Source organism: Labrus mixtus, chromosome 21 (assembly GCF_963584025.1).
Source record: "Labrus mixtus chromosome 21, fLabMix1.1, whole genome shotgun sequence".
Lineage (NCBI taxonomy): Eukaryota > Metazoa > Chordata > Actinopteri > Labriformes > Labridae > Labrus > Labrus mixtus.
In genome coordinates, this window is record NC_083632.1 from 8,325,011 (window position 1) to 8,345,257 (window position 20,247).

The window sequence follows — 20,247 nt, forward strand, 5'->3', positions numbered from 1 at the left end:
TGATCATAATAGATCTTTGGTGTAGATCTTTCCGCAGCATGATGTTTATCGCCTCGTCTGGCACGTATGCACCTTGCACAGGTGAAAGGATTATAAAATGACTATGGAGAAATAATACATCTTATCTCCGATGATCTGGTTTGCTTTTGTAGGTCATGAAGAGGCATCAGTTTCAATTTCAGTCTGTTTCAGTTCCAGCTAAAAACTCCTCACAGGAGCTTTAAATCAACCTGATACGAACATAATGGTTGTTGTTCAACGATGGAGAAAACAACTCTTAAGATCCTGCATGACTTCATGAGCTCATTAAATCATGTCTTTCATTATTTTTCTGGACTGAGAGTCCCCCATAATGGCAGAAATGTTACGCTGTGCTTTTGAGAGGAAAAATGACATCCAACGTAGTGCCCGTCTTGTGAACGTGTCATCAATTTCTAATACGACATAATCTCATGAAACAGTTCTCCACCCTCAAACAGCATCCCTAGTTTTCTGTTCTTATTTGTCCTGCAGGGCACCAGTGAGAAGGACAGACCCTGTTTAACATGTGGCAAGAATCTGGCAGATTGTTTGGGACACTACGGCTACTTGGATCTGGAGCTGCCCTGTTTTCATGTCGGGTATTTCAAAGCCATCATTGGAATCTTACAGGTGAGTTTGGGGTCTAATGCATGAATTAAGACAAAAATGAAATTCCAAATATTTCAAATGTTCAAAGTGTCGATTGGCAAGATGCTTAGAAAAAAACAACAATTAGATGATATATCATTTTAAAAATGCATTTGTAGACTGACACTGTGGAAGGCAATATGCGAGCAAGAAGTGATCAAAAGATGTGTCCATGTGTGAGCAGAGATATCGTTTGTCCTTTAGGTGTCACTAGAGTATGAAATTGAAAAAGGATGAAAAAGCTATGTTTGAGAAATGTGTGTATGTGTCTGCTTTACAAGTCAATGTGTTTATGAATCAGCAATAATGTAATAGAACTAAAGCTTTAGCTCCACTTATAAGAATTAAATCCCTTATTATTATTATAACTAAATCTTTATTTCTTTGAATTTATTTGCTGTGGGTTATATTGTACCTCATTGTAATGTTTCATTCCTTCATGTCTCCAGATGATTTGCAGGACCTGCTCGAGCATCATGCTGTCGAAGGAGGACAAGCTGCAGTTCATGGATCACTTGAAGCGGCCCACCCTAACCTACCTCCAGAAGCGCGGGTTGAAGAAGAAGATCTCCGATAAATGCCGCAAAAGAACAATCTGTCTGAGTTGTTCTGCCTTCAACGGTGAATACGGGACATTTTCATTTCTGATATTTTCTGTTGGACAACGGTGCCAGTGGTCATGATGTGATATTTGGAAAAAAAAGCTGACTTGTGTGTGTGTGTGTGTGTTACTCTTCAGGTCCAGTGAAAAAGTGCGGCCTGCTTAAGATCATCCATGAGAAGTATAAGACAACCAAGAAGGTGGTGGATCCGTTTGTGTCTGAGTTCATGCAGTCCTTTGATACGGCCATCGAACACAACAAAGTGATGGAGCCCCTGCTGACCAGAGCGCAGGTGAGCTTTGTACTCCTTCTCGACATAAATAGGGACAGATAGCTCAAGTGATTGTGAATACATTTCACCGACTAACTCTCCAATTGAGAGGCGAAAGCAAGACAACCCCCAAAAAGGGTACAGTTTTGTATGTGGTGTCCACAGACAATTTCTCACTCCATACGAGGAGAGCTGGACAGTGCCGTAGAAGGGCAGCTACCCAGCAGCAGGACCAGTAACTCCTCCTTTGCGCAAGAGGGAACAGGAGGAGCACAGCCAGAGCGCTACACAATGACCTCCCAGCAGGCTACTGGTGTGCTATGTTTCTGATTGTTAGAAAGAGACTCCCTGACATCCTCCTGTGGAACCTGTGCGCACAGCCCAGTACTGTGCACGTCGACTGACATGCAACAGTCTTGAGACATTTTGTTTTTCTGCCTGTAACATCGTCCAGCATGATCAGTTTTACAATGGGTCAGTGATGGTCTGGCGAGGCATATCCTTGAGGGGTCGTACAGACCTCCGTGTCATAGCCAACGGTACCCTGATCACTGTCAGGTACCGGGATGAAATGCTTAGAGAGATCGTCAGACCTAGCCCTGGTGCAGGGGGGGCCTGGGTTCCTCCTGGTGCAGGACAATGCCTGGCCTCATGTTGCCACAGTGTGTAGGCACTTCCAGGATGACGAAGCCATTGAAGCCATTGACTGGCCCTCTCGATCCCCTGGCCTAAATCCCATTGAGCACTTAATGCCGCCAAGCCAGGTACCCTCACAGACTGTCCAGGAGCTCACTGATGCCCTGATCCAGGTCTAGGAGCTGATCCTTAAGGACACTGATTCAACTAATCAGGAGCGTTCCCAGATGTCAGGAGTTCATACAGGCATGCGGGGGCCATTCACACGACTCAGTCATATTATGAGTTGCCGTGATAAAATCCATGCACATATTTTTTTAAATCAAGATTTATCTCGCCCTGCATTTCCCCTTATTTTGTCTGTATTTCTATTCTTTCTCCAGGAGAATCTGAACCCGTTGGTGGTCCTGAACATGTTCAAAAGGATTCCCCAAGAGGACATTCCCCTGTTGCTCATGAACCCCGAGGCCGGGAAACCTGCGGACCTCATCCTCACCCGCCTCCTGGTGCCTCCCCTCTGCATACGCCCCTCTGTGGTCAGCGACCTGAAGTCAGGCACCAACGAGGACGACCTCACCATGAAGCTCACTGAGATTATCTTCCTCAATGATGTCATCAAAAAGGTTAGACACTGTCATTTACTCTGGCATCAGCTGTGTGTCCCATTTCAGAGCTAGCATCCTTCAAAGGACCCAGCCTTGGTAGCCTACGCAGACCACCCAGGCCGAACTGAAAAGAGATGGTTTAATAGAAGATTTCCTTTTTGTGTCATCAGCTTTAACCGCCCTGAACCTATCATCCTGTTGCCTAGAAACCATGAAAGCTTCATCAGAACTTTTTTAAGGAAAGAAAGTTTTAAGGCTGTTTTCATTTTTAAATATTTGTCTGGTAGCGTTTGGCCTCAGACGAAACCAATGATTTACTTTTAGAAGTGTCATCGACCTCTTGAAAGGGGCACAATGAAGTTAGGGATATGTGGGCCACGTTGGAGGTTTCAAACCTGCGCGGCCCTGAGAAAAGTAGGACGCATTACTGGCTGCATCGAATGAGCCTTTCGAAATGGGACAATCTTCAATGCGCTGCTGTGAATCTATCGGCCTTCAGATTCACCCGTCAAAGGATTCCGTCTCTGAATTGAGACACAGCCAACATGTTTTTAATCCGTTCTCCAGTTTAGGATTTCTGCAGGAACTTGTAAATCTTGGGCATTGATTTGATGACAGATAACAACTAAAATATTGATCTCATTTATAAATAATGAGCGTTGATTCAATCCACAGCAAAGGGAGAGATCAATTATTGAGATTCCTTCAGCCTCTAGGGAGAGAAAACTTTAATTTTCTAAGCATACAACTTTTTAACTTCTTTGATTTTAGAAAAATCTGGGTCCTTTATTGTCCTTAAAACAGGAACTGTCTTCTCTACATCATCATTTTTTCCAATAAGGATGTTTGGATCAGATCAAGGCTTTGTGTCATGGATTAGATCAGCAAAAAAAAAACAACAACTTTATAATATGACTTCTTTGCTCCTCAATTAGCCGTGACTGTGGCTGTGAATCACAATGCATCTCCATGTATCTCAATAATGTACTGTATCTTCCATGCACATTGCTACAAATCAAATAATAAAAATAATAATAATAATACAAAAAGTCAGGTGAACCTGAATCCCCCCTTTTTTTAATTTCGAAAGTGCTTTTTAAAGAATCTGAGTTCAACAGTAAAAACAGGCAAAAATAAAAGCTGCATCATTTCAGTCGTAGTATTTCTCACCCCAAACTACGTTCACCAAAAACAGAAGTCCTTCTGTGAATATCAAATCTGCTTTAGTCTACAGAAACATGTTCATTGTATGAGCCTGTTGGCCTTTCGTTCTGCATCTTCCTCTTATCCCAACGCAATTTTGGCAGATGGCCGTTCAACTTGTGTCTGGTTCTGCTCGAGGTTTCTGCCTGTTAAAAGGCAGTTTTCTCCATGCCACATTAACTTTGCTGAATGTTGCTCAGTGCTGTGCCTATGGTAGATTCATGTACTGTAGGGTCTTGGGTAAATAGTTTAACAAAGAGTACAGTCTGGACCTGTTGTTTTTGTAAAGTGTCTTGGGATAATGTTTGGATATATGCTGCATAACAGTTTGTTTGGCTACATGTTCAGCTACAGACTACAGCAGGGAGTGATATATGTCATCATATCAAGGTAAAGTTTCTGATTGCTATGTAGTGTAAACCACCAGTTAATACCTGCATGATAAACACAGACACCGTTGTGTGTGAGGGGATAAGTTGAAGCCCTGTTTGGTTCAAAGTAACCATGGAATATCAACACTTAAGGACCTGTCGTCTCTGCTTGAAGTACATTGAATTTAAAAATGGAATCCTATTAAATGTGCGTCAACTTTGAATGCTTTCTTTCCACTGAGACTCTGCACAGGGATTTAGTAGCAGTACCTTTATTTAACACCATGATGATGGATTTTCAAATATTTCCGTCAATCACATGCAGCCTGAAGCGTGCGTGGGGTGGGGGGGGGGGGGGGGGGGGGGTGGGGGGGGGGTGATCCACTACTGAAGTGCTCAAAAACCAAACTGCCAATCAGGGTCGTTATTGAATGACTGTCCAGGCCTCTAAAGATAATTCAATCAGCCCACATTAATAAACTCTTCTTCCATTTAGCATCGTATGACAGGGGCCAAGACTCAGATGATCATGGAGGACTGGGACTTCCTGCAGCTGCAGTGTGCTCTATACATCAACAGCGAGCTTTCTGGCATCCCTCTCAACATGGCGCCCAAGAAATGGACCAGAGGCTTTGTTCAGAGACTCAAGGGAAAGCAAGGTAAAGTGTTTATTAAAACTGTGACATCTTTTTCTGTATTTTAATGTGATGTTAGACACACTGTGCGTAATTCACTGAACATGATATCCCCATTGCTTCTAAATTGACTCAAAGGCAGGGTTGGTCATTTTCATCAGATACACTTTTTAAGGCTTTTGTTGAAAGTGTCTTTAAGTCCTGACAGAAATTAATAACGAAGAAAATCCGTCATCCATAGCAGTTGTAAGAATGTAAAAACTTCTACCAATGTCTGCTTGTGTTTGTTGCCACATTCACTAATTTATCCCCCAGAGACACATTTTACAGTCATTAGGCGCCTGGCAGGTATTAATGATGAGCTCTGCTTATTCGACTCCGTGGAGAAAACAAAGAAAACATTTTGAAGAACAAAGTGACTCATTTTTTTTGATTTACTGTGAAAACTTCAGGTCGATTCAGAGGAAACCTCTCAGGGAAACGAGTGGACTTCTCCGGAAGAACCGTCATTTCTCCAGACCCCAACCTCAGGATCGACGAGGTGGCCGTCCCAGTGCATGTGGCCAAAATTCTGACGTACCCAGAGAAGGTAAGAGTCCGCTGCATGGTCACAACAAACTGAACACTGAACAAGCCACTTCAGTGTAAGAAGTTCATAACGTCCTATGATGTCATGTTACAGGTGAACAAAGCCAATCTGGAGCTAATGAGGAAACTGGTACGAAACGGCCCCGAGGTTCACCCCGGAGCAAACTTCATCCAAAATCGCCACACGCAGATGAAAAGGTGAAGCTGTGGCCCGCTTCTCGCTGGTGCATTTTGTTGATGCAATTCCCCCACTTAAAGTAAAATCCACTTCCCCCCCCCCCCGCCTCGTCAGGTTTTTAAAGTACGGAAACCGCGAGAAGATGGCTCAGGAGCTGAGGTTCGGTGATGTGGTGGAAAGGCACCTGAAAGACGGAGACATCGTCCTCTTCAATCGACAGCCGTCTCTACACAAACTCAGCATCATGGCACACATTGTAAGCTTTGACATTGACTCATTCCTCAACTTCTTCCAGAAGCTTTACTGAATCTATCCTTTTGGTAAATCTATTCAGAAGCTGTTCCAAAACAGCCCGTAAGCCATGCTTACATGATTTCATTATGAACCTTTTTAGCTTGCAATGTTACCAACACAGGAGAGAAATTAACGTTTGTTTTAAGTTGAATTAAATGAGCCTGGTTCTGGAAGCTTCTTTTTGTTGGTGAAACAATATTTTGTCTTAATGAAAACCTTTCACAGTTTGCATGCGAAAGCAGTTGTAAGTTATAGGAGAAAAAGATGCGTCTTTATTACTTTGAACAGGAGAGATTTACACATGTAGATAAATGTTTTTTTGAAAGTGAACAGAATAAAACGAAGATAATCTAGATTTTTTTATGTTTCTTAATTCTCCTAGTTACTTTAATTGCCCACTGAACAGAAGTCTGTATCTTCTGTACAATATTCTGTCCAAGTAAAGTGACTCAAAGAGCTCATTAGCTTTTCCTTTTTGCTCCTCTCGACTTCCAGGCCAGAGTCAAACCTCACAGGACGTTCAGGTTCAACGAGTGTGTGTGCACCCCGTACAACGCCGACTTCGACGGTGACGAAATGAACCTTCATCTACCTCAGACCGAGGAAGCCAAAGCGGAGGCTCTGGTCCTAATGGGGGTTTGTATCTTCACATTGCCGTGATCAGAACAATATTCACCCTGCTATCAGTGTTTATGTGCGGCGGTGGTGCTCTCAAAGAGCTTAATGGCTTGAAGAAAATTGTCGGCACTTAGACACAAATTGTTATCTTTTCTTCTAGACAAAAGCCAACCTGGTCACTCCAAGAAACGGCGAACCTCTGATTGCTGCTATTCAGGACTTCCTGACAGGTAGGTGCTTTGACGTTTGGCTACCAATCACAGTGTGACGTTTCTATCTGTACAAAGTAAAGGCTCATGGGGCTTTGACTTAATCATTTATCAAAGGTGAAATTGTCTTTTCTTGTGTATGAAGGAAAGCAATTTGATGTCTAATAAGACATACCTCTCTAACATAGAATGTTCATAAAGTACTTTGATGACAAAACACATGATTTCATGTTTTTGAAATGAACTGATATTTCTGAAATTAAATAGTGGAATTCACAAATTCCTAGGGGCCTACCTCTTGACCCTGAAGGACACCTTCTTTGAGAGATCCAAAGCCTGTCAGATTGTGGCGTCCATTCTGGTCGGCAAAGATGAAAAAGTCAGAATCTCTCTGCCCCGCCCGTCTATCATGAAGGTATTGCACTCTTCCGAGTTGAATACATAAATCTGGATTTATAACCTGCCACTCATTGTTTTTTCTTTCTGATGTTGTGTCCATCAGCCAATGGCTCTGTGGACGGGCAAACAGATCTTCAGCCTCATTCTAAGGCCAGGTAAAGACAGCCCAGTCAAGGCCAACCTGCGGACCAAAGGAAAACAGTACTGCGGCAAGGGAGAGGATCTCTGCTACAACGACTCATGTGAGTTTGTACTGGATGTGTCGATAAGAAACATTTTTATATGGAAAATGTTTCAAAATACACTCACTCACTCACTTGTTCACTCACTCACTCACTTGTTCACTCACTCACTCACTTGTTCTCTCACTCACTCAGTCACTCTCTCACTCATTCTCTCTCTTACTCATTCTCTCTCTCACTCGTTCACTCACTCATTCTCACTCACTCACTTGTTCACTCACTCACTCACTTGTTCACTCACTCAGTCACTCTCTCACTCATTCTCTCTCTCACTCATTCTCTCTCTTACTCATTCTCTCTCTCACTCGTTCACTCACTCACTCATTCTCACTCACTCACTCACTCACTCACTCACTCATTCTCACTCACTCACTCACTCTCTCTCTCTCACTCACTCACTCGTTCTCTCACTCACTCACTCGTTCTCTCTCTCTCACTCACTCACTCACTCACTCATTCTCTCACTCACTCACTCTCTCACTCATTCTCTCACTCACTCACTCACTCACTCACTCATTCTCTCTCACTCACTCGTTCACTCACTCACTCACTCACTCATTCTCACTCACTCACTCGTTCTCTCTCTCTCACTCACTCACTCAGTCACTCTCTCACTCATTCTTTCACTCATTCTCTCACTAACTCGTTCACTCACTCTCTCGCTCACTCACTCACTGACTAGTTCACTCACTCACTCTCTCACTCATTCTTTCACTCATTCTCTCACTCACTCACTAACATCGTTCACTCACTCTCTCGCTCACTCACTGACTAGTTCTCTCACTCACTCGTTCACTCACTCACTCAGTCAGTCACTCTCTCACTCATTCTTTCACTCATTCTCTCACTCACTCACTCAGTCACTCACTAACTCGTTCACTCACTCTCTCGCTCACTCACTCACTGACTAGTTCTCTTACTCACTCGTTCACTCACTCACTTGTTCACTCATTCTTTCACTCATTCTCTCACTCACTCACTCATTCTCTCACTCACTCATTCTCTCACTCACTCGTTCTCTCACTAACTCACTTGCTCACTCTTTCACTAACTCAGTCACTCTCTCACTCATTCTCTCACTCACTCGTTCACTCACTCACTCTGTCACTCACTCACTCTCTCTCACTCACTCACTCACTCAAACACACATTATAAATACTAAGTCATACAAACAAAAAATACGATATTAATTCCATCCCAAAATACTGCTAACTATAAATTTACAACAACCAAGTTACCACTGAACACACGTTAGAAAAATGGACTGAACAGCCAAAGACTGCTCTTTTTCTTCTTCCTTCAACTCTCGCCATCACTTCTCTTTGTGCTCCAAAACCAGACATCGTGCGGTCGCTTTATCTTTTTTGGCTTCGCAAGATTAGTTTTTGTTGCACTTGATTCATCGTCTGGAGTGCATGTGTGGGTGCATGCATATAACTGAGAAACACTTCATCTTGGCTCACATCATTATTGAATCCCATACAATTTAACTTAGGGCATACACCTTGAAACCCCCATTAGCTATTCAATTATTCCAATACTTACATCTCCTGCATCTGGGGGGGTATGATATTCTGTTAAGTTGAAAGGCCAGCATGTACAGGTGGGTGCAGGTGTGTTTATTTGTGAGATGAGTATAATTTCTACCTCCTCAGCTGCACACTAACAAACACAAGTGCTCGGAGAAAAGCATATCTACAAAGCAACAAGTGTAAGGTTTTCAAATTAAATGTTTGAAACTGAAGTGTAAGAATTGTACTTTATAAATAGAACATATATACAGTATATATTTGTGTATACTAAACCCTAACCCTATCATATAGAAGAAGCTGTTACATCTCATCTTAACGTCTTGATGGAGAAGATTTGTGAGCACGTCTTGCAGTTCAGTCTACCGGTAAATGTTTTCAAAGCGAGACTGTGTGAGCTGGTAATCTTTAAATTGCCCAAAGGTCTTTATGGATTAGTGACGTGGATTGGTGCCTTCAATCCGATTTCCAATATGCAAAATTACATCAATATTAGACCCGATTCTGATATTGGATCAGCTCAGTCCCGTCTCTCATTTTTTTGATAATCAATTAATCATTTTACTTACTGATGCTGGGCTTAAAGGTTAAACAACAACGTGAAGATTTGCTGCTTTCTGGGACATTTACGACAGTAGAGTCTTTGGATTATTGCCTGATGGTTGGACAAAAAGAGCAGAATAATCAGGATGTCACTTTTGGCTCTGTGAGATTATGTGCATTTTTATCATGAAGATAGAGCTGATATTTGATCAATGAAAAAAAATCTTTGGATGCAGAATTATGTGACTTCATGCAAATCAGTGGCAAACTTAAAATGACATGGGTTTATGTATTGTTCCTCTTGCTTAAGAAAGTTGACCTAATTCTAATTTGAAATGTATATATTTTTAAGTAAAACAACATGCGATGATTGTTTTCCAACAAATCTGAATAATACTCAGAGGCGCACACCGTGACCACGATTTGTTTTCTTTTTTTACCTTTGTGACGTTTTTAAATTCTTGTCACATTCCCAGTCGTGGTGATTCACAACAGCGAGCTCATGTGTGGCACTATGGACAAGGGCACCTTGGGATCTGGCTCCAAGAACAACATCTTCTACATCCTGCTGAGGGACTGGGGACAGCTGGAGGCTGCTAATGCCATGTCCCGCCTGGCAAGACTCGCTCCGGTCTACCTGTGTAGGTGTTCTCCAGGGTGTTAGCAACACATATTTTATAGTGCAGTGAAAAAATGAAATGTCTTGTCAGTCTCAGCACGGATAAATCAGCGGCTCTTTGCTGTGGTGTGGTGCACAAAGGATTCAATTTAAATCAGCATGTACAACTCAATCAATGAAAATACTTATGCTGCATATTATTCCTTGTCCTCAACGTTCAGCAAACCGGGGCTTTTCCATCGGAATTGGTGATGTCACACCTGGCCAGGGTCTTCTCCAGGCTAAACACGAACTGCTGGATGATGGTTACAAGAAGTGCGACGAGTACATCGAAGCCTTAAAGACAGGCAAGCTCCAGCAGCAACCTGGCTGCACGGCGGAGGAGACTCTGGAGGTAGGCATGACAACATTTACTCTTACATGAACAAGAACGCTTATTTTACAAACATTACCTCATCCTCATTGGCGATCCCCCTTTTTCATCAATTTCCTCTCTTTTATTCTGAAGTTAAATTTACTAAAAACACTTTCCACCCCGTGGCACTTTGAGGCGGTCCCTCCAGCAGTGACTTAGCAGGAGTGTGACAGATTTTCAGCTTTTATTGAAATTCAAACCAGCTGTTATGTGAAGTCCAGGTGCAGTCAGAGAAAACGTTCATTCCTTTTCAATCGATGTGGTTTCCCATTTTCTTTACAAAGCAGCTGAAGCAGACTAGTTACCAAACCACCATGCTGGCATTTGAAATGTCACCAAGACAGAACATCTGTTAGAGAAATAAAAGAGTGCTGGTGGATTTTTTAAAACTGCTACTACTCTTTGTCGCGGTTTTCTTTAATAACCAGACTAAAGAAACCTTTTCAAAATGTGAAGTATGCTGTGTGTTGGCGGCGCCAGTAGCCTAGTGGTTAATGGCGTTGCCCCATGTACGGAGGCCGTAGTCCTCCAACAACTGGCCCGAGTTTGAATCCGACCTGTGGCTCCTTTTCTGCATGGCATTCCCCTTTCAATTCAAGTCAATTCATATGAGCTTTACTGGCATGACAGATCTAATCTATGACAGAAAAGTATGATTAACAAATGATTACTCCTATATATAAAATATTCAAATATCAATAATCATAACAAATATAATAAACAACATTAATAATAACTATGGATCATTTTGAAGGTGTAATTACTGTGAAACATGGAGTGTCTTCATTTGTGTATACAAAGAACATATTTCACAGCTTGTACTGCACACAGACTTTTCTCCCCGCATAGATAGAGCAGCTTCTGAGGATCGGGGAGATGGCTGAACTCAGGATATACAGCATTAATCTGATGGAAGAAAGCCTCTCTTAAATCTTTATATATGTTACAGTGTGATAAGGTTTCACGGTTTGCTTATCATAGATAAAATAGAAAGCCCACTCTCTCTCTCTCTCTCTCTCCACGATTACTGACTTTTTCCTATGTCCTATCTTTAAAAATAAATGTATTAAAAGCCCCACCCAAAAAAAACCTTTAAAAAAGAATACTGGAGTGTTTAATCAAAAAATATTAATCACAAAATACTACAGGCTCTGTGATTATTTAATCATTATTAATCTAATATTATAATCTTGTTCTAGTTTGGTTCTAGTTCCATGTTTTAGTTTGACTCTTTTCTTCAGGTAATTAAAAGTTAATTTACAAACTACTGAAATCCCCCCCAACACACACACACACACAAATCCCTGCACCTCTGTTCTCTGCAGGCTGCTTGCCTCTCCCCCTCTTTCTATTTTTTTTTGTCTCTCCCTCTTCATCAGCAGAAAGTTTTCTAAGTTGCAAACGTTGAGCTTTTTTCCTCATGAACCGATTTTAAGTGCACGTGAGCCAAACATCTGTTGGTTCAAACTAGTTGTTTAACGCTCTTTTTCAAAAGTCAGACACCAAGGTTGTTTGTTTTGTGTGTGTTTGTCAACAGGCTCTCATCCTGAGAGAGCTGTCTGTCATCAGAGACAGAGCTGGCAGTGCCTGCCTACGAGAACTGGACAAGAGCAACAGCCCTCTGATCATGGCTCTGTGCGGCTCCAAAGGTAACATTCGAAAAATAAATGTTTCTATTTTTCTGAATTGTTTTTTAATTAAATATTTTATGGAATAAAAACAATTGGCTGCAGTTCCACAGTGAGAGGTCATTTATTGATCACTGAGGACTTACTGCCTGAGGAAAAGCAAGAAGTTGGTCGGATAAGAATTTTAACGGGGTTATGAACTTTTTCGCTCATAGTTCCGATTTACCCAACCAGTCCCTGTTCTGCAGAATAATAAATCCACTCTTTATCTGTTACATAAATGAGAGCAAGATAAAATAACTTATTGCTGAAAAGTCCTTGCATGATAAATCAACACCCAATAAATGTGCCAAATGTGGGCAGATTTAGTGTTTTGGAAGTAAAGAGTAGGCCTGTCCCCGACTAATGTTTTACATATGTAAAACTTAAATCATCAGATTTTGCCTATTGTTGCGTGATGGTTGAAATGTTTCTTGTTTTTTGTTTTTTTGCACTCATTGATCCATATTCTCATAGGCTATGAGCCATGCATTATTGGGAGAAAACCGGCATACCTGTGTCAAATGCGTGTGTAAGTCTGAGATCGGCATTAATTCAGCTATATTTGGTCACCAGTTCAGGGCCGAGCAGGCTGCAAACTTGCCGATCTATCAGTGCACCTTTAATAAGAATGATACGACACTGACTGTTAACTTGTGTACCTTCCCTCTGATCCCCAAAACAAACACAATTGAGTCAAATGAAAGTTTGCCACACTTGTATGTGTAATCTAAACATTGCTCACTTTAAACTTTTTGCAATATTTCACAAACTCAGAAAGGCAAAGAACTGATTTTTATACAAGGAAAACTTTTTCCCTGTGCACAATGGAGCACAAAAACATCCCATTAAAGGTTGTAAATACTTCTGGGCTGATTCGATTCATTAACCAACCTTCAAAGTCTTTATCTTCTGTGCTTAATAATAAATTCTAAGTATTTTGCTCTATGTCTTTTGGAGCAACCTGTTTTTATGAAGGCTGAGGCAAGACCTTTAAGTAGGTAAAATGGCGCAGAAGTACAATGGAGAGTCATGTTAGGATTATCCTCTCGAGACTTTGTCCTCCTCAACCAATCTCCAAAAAGCAGCAGGGGATGAGTGCTCCATTATTTCATGACATGAATGCTGGTTCCTAACCTACCTGTATTTGGGGAAATGGTCCCGGTGGACATTAGATGTATGACCTCTATCAAAATCTCTGCAGACTAGTTGATTTCATTTAGATACGACTGTGTGTCAGGCCCCATCCAGAGTCTGTGGCCTCCGTGTTCCATTTAAAGTAATACATTTCAGGGAAAGAACATAATGAATGAGATCTTCACAATGGAAAGGGTTTTCTTCAATTCAGCTCTGAGCACACTAGGCCCTAGCTGTAAGTCTGCCAATATTGAGTTAAAGGCTTTTACTTTTATTTAAGGATGCAAGATGACCAAATAATAAAAACCAGGACTACATATTTATATAAAAGTAGATAAAGATGTTTTGAAGAGAGAAAAGTTAGTTGTTAGATCACAAGAATCTTAATCACTCAAAGACGAGGGATAATGAGAGAAACATGAAAAAAAAGTGAAAACACAAACCGTGTTTAAGTTTAATCCTTCAAAATGAAAAGACAACTCAACAAGTTGAAACTGACTTTCAGCACACCTCAGTAAACGAGTAAGTGTTCTTGACATCATCTTAGAAGATGTGAAAAAAAAAAAAAAAGGCAAATAATATATTTTTTTCACTGACATTTAATCCGTTTGTGTTTTTTCTTTCGTTCATAATTGAAATGGCCTTGAAGCCTGATGGTTCAAATACAAAAACACACATTTACACAGTCTCTGATTCAATTCAGAGCAATTAAAATTTGCCCAATGTTGCCCTCCAACTCTCTTTACCTTTTTCCCCTGATTTTCTGTCTCACTATTAAAGATTTATTTCTTACCAACTTTATTAGTTAAGCGCCTTTAATACGTAACATGCAGCCAAAAGTGTTCCGTAGAAGGAAGAAACTGATGAGAAACAAAAGAAGAATAAAATAAAAAGACCAAAAAAAGGAGAAGAAGATTTAAAAAAAAAAAAAAAAAAGAGAGAGAGAAATGCTCGGAGAAGACCTGAGTTATCTGGCAGGAACGTAAAATGACAATGAGCAAGGTCGTGTAAAGCTTTCTAAACAAGTAAAAGAAACAGGTTACGTGATGAGTTCTGAACAAGCTGTGCTTTTCTTTAAAGCCCTGGCGGGACATGTCGTGCGCCCCATGTTCAGAGGTTTCAGTTTGAATAGAAGTGGCTGTAGGCTGAAGTCTGGCCTCAGCTCTTGTTTTCCCCCACTCTCTCCTCCACCAGCCTTTCCTGTCTCTCTGATTTCCTGACAAAGGAAAAAATTAACAAGAAAATACACCTAAAAAATACATACAGCGGTGGCCAAAATTATTAGAACACTTTCGGGTTTCAGTTGTTTGTGTTGAATTGGCCATTAAAATGCCCATAAAACGAATGAAATGTCTACAGTCATCATTATGCTCCATCAACCATAGAATAGAGCCATCGTACGGAGATTTAGGTCATTTTCCTTACGAAAAACAAGAATCATCAGACCGCCATGATGCCACCAATTCACACCACAACCAAAAGGGGAGAGGTAGAAAAAAAATCAACTTTCAGACAGACAAGTGAAGCATCTTAAAATTCTTAAGGTCCAAAGAAAGACCTCACGAGAACTGTGTGACAAGATCAACACCGCAATGACTAACGGTGCAACATTGTCTTCAAGAACTGTGCGTTGGAAAGCTGGGAGAAGGAGGACTTGTGTGGCAGAATAGCAAACTGTCAGGTGGAGGCGTTTCAAGTTGTTGAATGTTCAATGTGGAAAATCGCGAGACAGGCTGTGGATTGTTTTAGGATGTATTCAGCCGAGATCAGACAGAACAGCAACAGAACACAAATGGTTAACAGTCAATGTTAGCAGGTACAGCCTACAGATTAATATCCATTTGGATACACTTCTAATAGGCTAGAAAGAAGACACAACCTTCACTTGTAAAGGTCAGACAGACTCCTTCAGCCTCAACAAATCATATTACATTTTCAGCTCACAACATACACTTGGCTCCGATTCTAATATAGATCTGCTGCTATGAGGTGTCATAGTTCAGCCTACAAGACCTAAAGGAAGAATGAGCCTAAGATGGTACACAGATTTAAAATAATATGTCCACAAAATGACCAAGATGAATGAATTCCTGAGAATTCGTACAAACAGAAACAGAATGAATAGCGATGCCTCTGTATGAGCTTTCTCTACACCTGTTGTTAATGACACAGACTTTTAAGTTTCTCTTCACTTGACATGAGATTGCTTTTTTTCTGTGCTGTCATAGTTGGACCTTGTTTGAGCTTGTTGACAGTCGCAGCGGTGTCTTACCTTTTCTCATCTTGCCTGTACCCCTGTAGGGTCCTTCATTAATATCTCTCAGATGATCGCCTGTGTGGGCCAGCAGGCCATAAGTGGCTCTCGAGTGCCTGATGGTTTTGAGAACCGCTCCCTGCCTCACTTCGAAAAACACTCAAAGGTAAGAACCCAACAAATGGATTTTTATGAAGTTGCTTCATTTCATTAAGTGGTATCATTATTAGAACTTGAAAATAGCTGCTGCACACACAAAAGCCTCTGATTAGCTTTATCAAAAGGGCAATACAATCAATCACTGTCTCTCTTTAAGTATGAGTTTTGTATAAGAATCATGTCATGAGTAGTAATAATGCTCTTTAAATAATGAAAGAAACTGTTTGGATAAAAACATTAGGATTCAACAATAACATTGACACTTCAGCTTCACGTGTCCAGAAACCTGTTGCTTAATGACTGAACTTCCACAGCTGCCTGCTGCTAAAGGCTTTGTCGCTGATAGCTTTTATGACGGCCTGACGCCCACAGAGTTCTTCTTCCACACCATGGCTGGTCGAGAGGGACTGGTGGACACAGCTGTGAAAACTGCAGAGACTGGATACATGCAGGTAATACCTGAGGATATTTCCCCTGTTCACTGTGGGCTGTTGTCCCAGAGACAAATGGAACCGTACCTCCTCCTGCGCTATTCTCTCTAATGTCTTTGATGTTTGTTCAGTTGCATGTGGACTTGCAAACACTGAATGTACTGTGTGTTTTTTTTGTATTTTATTCTCAGTTCCAACTATTCCTTCATCACTTTATAGCAAATGCTGTTATTTCTTTAATTAAGAAACCCATCCAGCTCAGACTCTGGACAAAAACATGGCTCAAAAGCACCAAACACAGGCGCTTATATATTAGTGTGGTCTATTTGAAGAAGCCTCTGAAACAGCCCCCAACCCTTGATTTATACATGGTTGTGAAGCCACTTTGTATGATATTCATGTCATGCATTGAGTTGCTACTAACTACTGAAAATAGAATACATTAATAATGAATATCTAACTGTTTTATAGAAAAAGAAAACCAATACAAATAAATCTGTTAAACAATTAAAGGTCACGTATTATGCAAACTACACTTAACCATGTTGTGCGTCCCTAGCCTGTCTTCAAACCCCCCAATTATTATTAAGAGAGAAGTCCGTCCTCTCCATCTTTAGCCTGCTCCACTTTTCAGAAAATGTGTGCTCAAACAGGCCGTTTGGAGATTTTCCCTTCATGACATCACAAAGGGCAGTAACCCCTCCCCCAGGTTGGTGACACTCCCACAGCTAGGTGTTTGTTCTGCTCTCTGAGTCGGCCTCCTCACCGCAAACAAAAGGGCATCCAAGCCAACCCAGGAGGTCATGGTTGAACGTAGCTAAATTGTATTTAAAGCTACAGACACAGAAACAGCCTGTTCTGAGCAGGGCTGAAATAGAGGGGTTTATATAGTAAAAAAGGATCAGAGTGATTTTTTAACAAGAAACTTCACAGACATGTTTTGGAACCTCTGAAACTCATTAAAACTAAAGGAGGATAATATGTGACCTTTATGGAACTCCACATCACCAGTTTGTCAAGGCTTTGGTATTTTCTCTACAAGTCAAAGGCCTTTCAAAGTCTGTTCATAGATTACTTTTTTTGCTCCCGTATGCAGGACTTTAAACTACAGCTGAATTTATCTGAAAGGTGCTCTATAAATAAAGTTTGATGGATTGATTGATTTAAAGGAAATCTGGTTCATAGTTCAAGAGAAACGTTTATAAAATGCCTGTCTGAGACGATAGAGACCAGAAACAAAGCAAAAAGAGAAACTATTGTTTTTACAGTCATTTAAGGTTTAGAGGCATCATGAGTATCCTATCGCTTATCATCACGGGCGTAAATATTACTGCTTGAAACGTCAGTCTGAACAGGGCTTCAGAGACACTAATGGCTTGATTGGGAAGCGTATCTAAATGTAATATAGAAAAACCTGAACGCCTGAGGTTTTTGTTTTTTCAGCTCAGTGCAAATACAGTTTGCTTTCACAATGTGCCGGCTCTATGCCTTACCCGACTTTATTTATTTTTCTGCTGCACAGAGGCGTCTGGTCAAGTCCCTGGAGGATTTGTGCTCACAGTACGACCTGACGGTACGCAGCTCCACCGGCGACATCATCCAGTTTATTTATGGCGGAGATGGTCTGGACCCCGCCGCCATGGAGGGAAAGGATGAGCCACTGGAGTTTAAGAGAGTCCTGGACAACATCCGGGTGAGTAAAGTCAGGAAGACATCAACTAAGGACTTGCTTGGCTTGGAAATTATTTAAATGTCTTCTTATTTTTGTCTAAACTTTTTTAATGTATCATTCATTTCATTTGTTTTCTTCTCCATCTTTAGACACAGATATGGCCTTCCTTTACAGCACAAACACAGATTTTCAATAGTTACTTTATTTCCACCTAGCTCTCCCTCTCTCTCTTTTGTACCTTTTCTTTACTCTTGTTATTGCAGTTTCCCTCCTTTTTTATTTTTTTTAAATCGTCTCTCCACTGTTGTTCTGTTTGGTCTCTTGTGTCCCTAATATCTAAACCTTCATGGTCAAAAATGAGCACTGCACACTACTTTTTGACATGCTACCAATCAATGAAACAACAAAACAAAAAGAAACTTTTCTTGTTAAAGGGTCATCAGTTTATTTCTGGGGCGGTATGGGAGAAGGAAGCCCTGTTGACTTCATTTCCACAGGCTCAGTCAACTTGGCCTGGATGAAGAGCTTAAAAAAATCAATATGGAATGTGGGTAAGGCTGGAAGACGAGCGAGAATGAATAAGAAAAGGAAAAATATTGTGATCATGCCCAGAGTTGATGTTTTTCTTATCTCTCACTGAACTTCGATCTGGACAGTCCCTCTGCACCATAAGGAAAAAGGCTAAAGATCCAGCTCTTTCATGAACATCTACACACGTAATGATATTGACGATAACTAGTGGTGTTGAAATTAGTCATTTAATCGATGCATCAGACCACATTGCTCCGCTGCACTGCACTTAGCCGACCGCAGCCATGTTAGCATTATCATTATAGCTGAAGGTGTGTTTAACCTGATGCCTCGCTGTCTCGAGTCCAAGATGACTAAAAGAAGGGGGCCGTGGCGGTCAGTGGGGATTCTAGAGTCTACTGTGGCCCCAGGCAAGAAATTATTGGGGGCCCTACCACCCGCATTTATCACCATTATATCTGCCATCACCCCAGCGCACATCATTAAACGGCTGCATTATGTTTTCTGTTCGTCAGTATGTTCTTCTCCGCTCCTTTATTGTGATTCTGCCGGACCACATGTAGCATTAATATAAAGGCAAATATTGTCATTATAGCATAGGACTCTGTTTACTTTACGATTGCTTCGTCCACTACTTCCACATCTTCTTTTTTTACGTCACGTCTTACCTCGGGAGACCCCCTGCCTGTGAGTTTGATTCTCGCAAGAAGGAGAAACAATGCAGAGTGCAGCTAGTGATCAGTCTGCAGAGACGCTCAAAGGGACAAGGGGGAAAAACACTTTTATACATTGTCAAAGGGATAGACAATAGACAAACTCTGTTGTAGGGCAGATAAAGAATTTGGTGCTAAGCAAAAACCCAGACAGTTCATGTCCCATTCAACAAAACAAAAGCAGATGTTTCTTGTAGAAAGGAGAGGTCATGCAGAAACCTCTGATATATTCACCAGGCGTGGCCTGACCACCGTCATTTTAGTAAATGTCACAGACAGTTCACAATAGCGTTATTTTTCGAAAATCAGCAGAATACATTTTCCTTTACAAGCTGTAGAGCTGAGATTACATTTAAATTATCATCTATTAATTGACAAATCTTGCAGCTATGAAAGCCCAGTAACAGGAAGTTTAAATTGGTTTTCATTGCAGAAATATGGAGTGCTTGGCTGAGTCCTTTTCTTAGAAATTTAGATTAGATTAAATAGTTAGTAGTGTTAAAAAAACAGAGGTTATGTCAAATTGCTCAGACTTAAAGTTTTGTTGTTCTTATATTTAAAGCACTCAAAGTTGAGCATTTGTATCCTTTCAAAATGAACTCGGAAGCCTCAAAATACTTCAACAAACGTCAACAAAAAAACAGATGATTTATATGAAGCTTTATTTGTTACAGTCGTGAAAACAGGAGTAAAACTAACTACCTGAAAGCTGTAGTTTTTTTAATCAAGACAACTGCCTGAGTTAAGTCTGTCAAATAGACACTATTTTCCATCCTCATTGTGGAATTCTTAATTACTACAATCAGGAATAGATTGATGTAGTCCCCCAGGCTTTTCCTGTATTACCTTGTTCTTACAGCGCAATAAGTTGTCTGCTATCAGCTTTAAATGCCAACTGTGATGAGAGCGTGCAATTAATAACACCGAGACAAGATTGATTCCAGAGAAGGGTGAGCTCTGCTGGAAAAACACCTGCTCTCTGATTTGTTCTGTGCAAGGAAACGATGGATTTAATTGACAAAAATATGGCACACACTTTACACACAATAGATACATA

General features: G+C 40.9%; 1 protein-coding gene across 2 annotated transcripts in view; it reads left to right on the forward strand.

Annotated features, from left to right (window-relative positions):
• Positions 1–20,247, forward strand: part of polr3a (polymerase (RNA) III (DNA directed) polypeptide A) — a 36,090-nt gene that overhangs the window by 2,709 nt on the left and 13,134 nt on the right. For both annotated transcript variants that reach the window (XM_061028019.1, XM_061028020.1), the window contains exons 3-20: positions 514–651; positions 1,119–1,290; positions 1,409–1,563; positions 2,562–2,801; positions 4,854–5,016; positions 5,445–5,581; positions 5,675–5,778; positions 5,873–6,014; positions 6,548–6,688; positions 6,831–6,900; positions 7,167–7,294; positions 7,382–7,520; positions 10,069–10,233; positions 10,433–10,605; positions 12,164–12,275; positions 15,732–15,850; positions 16,158–16,295; positions 17,797–17,967. In XM_061028019.1, coding sequence (XP_060884002.1) covers positions 514–651; positions 1,119–1,290; positions 1,409–1,563; positions 2,562–2,801; positions 4,854–5,016; positions 5,445–5,581; positions 5,675–5,778; positions 5,873–6,014; positions 6,548–6,688; positions 6,831–6,900; positions 7,167–7,294; positions 7,382–7,520; positions 10,069–10,233; positions 10,433–10,605; positions 12,164–12,275; positions 15,732–15,850; positions 16,158–16,295; positions 17,797–17,967 — 2,607 coding nt within the window. The remainder of the gene's footprint in view (positions 1–513; positions 652–1,118; positions 1,291–1,408; positions 1,564–2,561; positions 2,802–4,853; positions 5,017–5,444; positions 5,582–5,674; positions 5,779–5,872; positions 6,015–6,547; positions 6,689–6,830; positions 6,901–7,166; positions 7,295–7,381; positions 7,521–10,068; positions 10,234–10,432; positions 10,606–12,163; positions 12,276–15,731; positions 15,851–16,157; positions 16,296–17,796; positions 17,968–20,247) is intronic.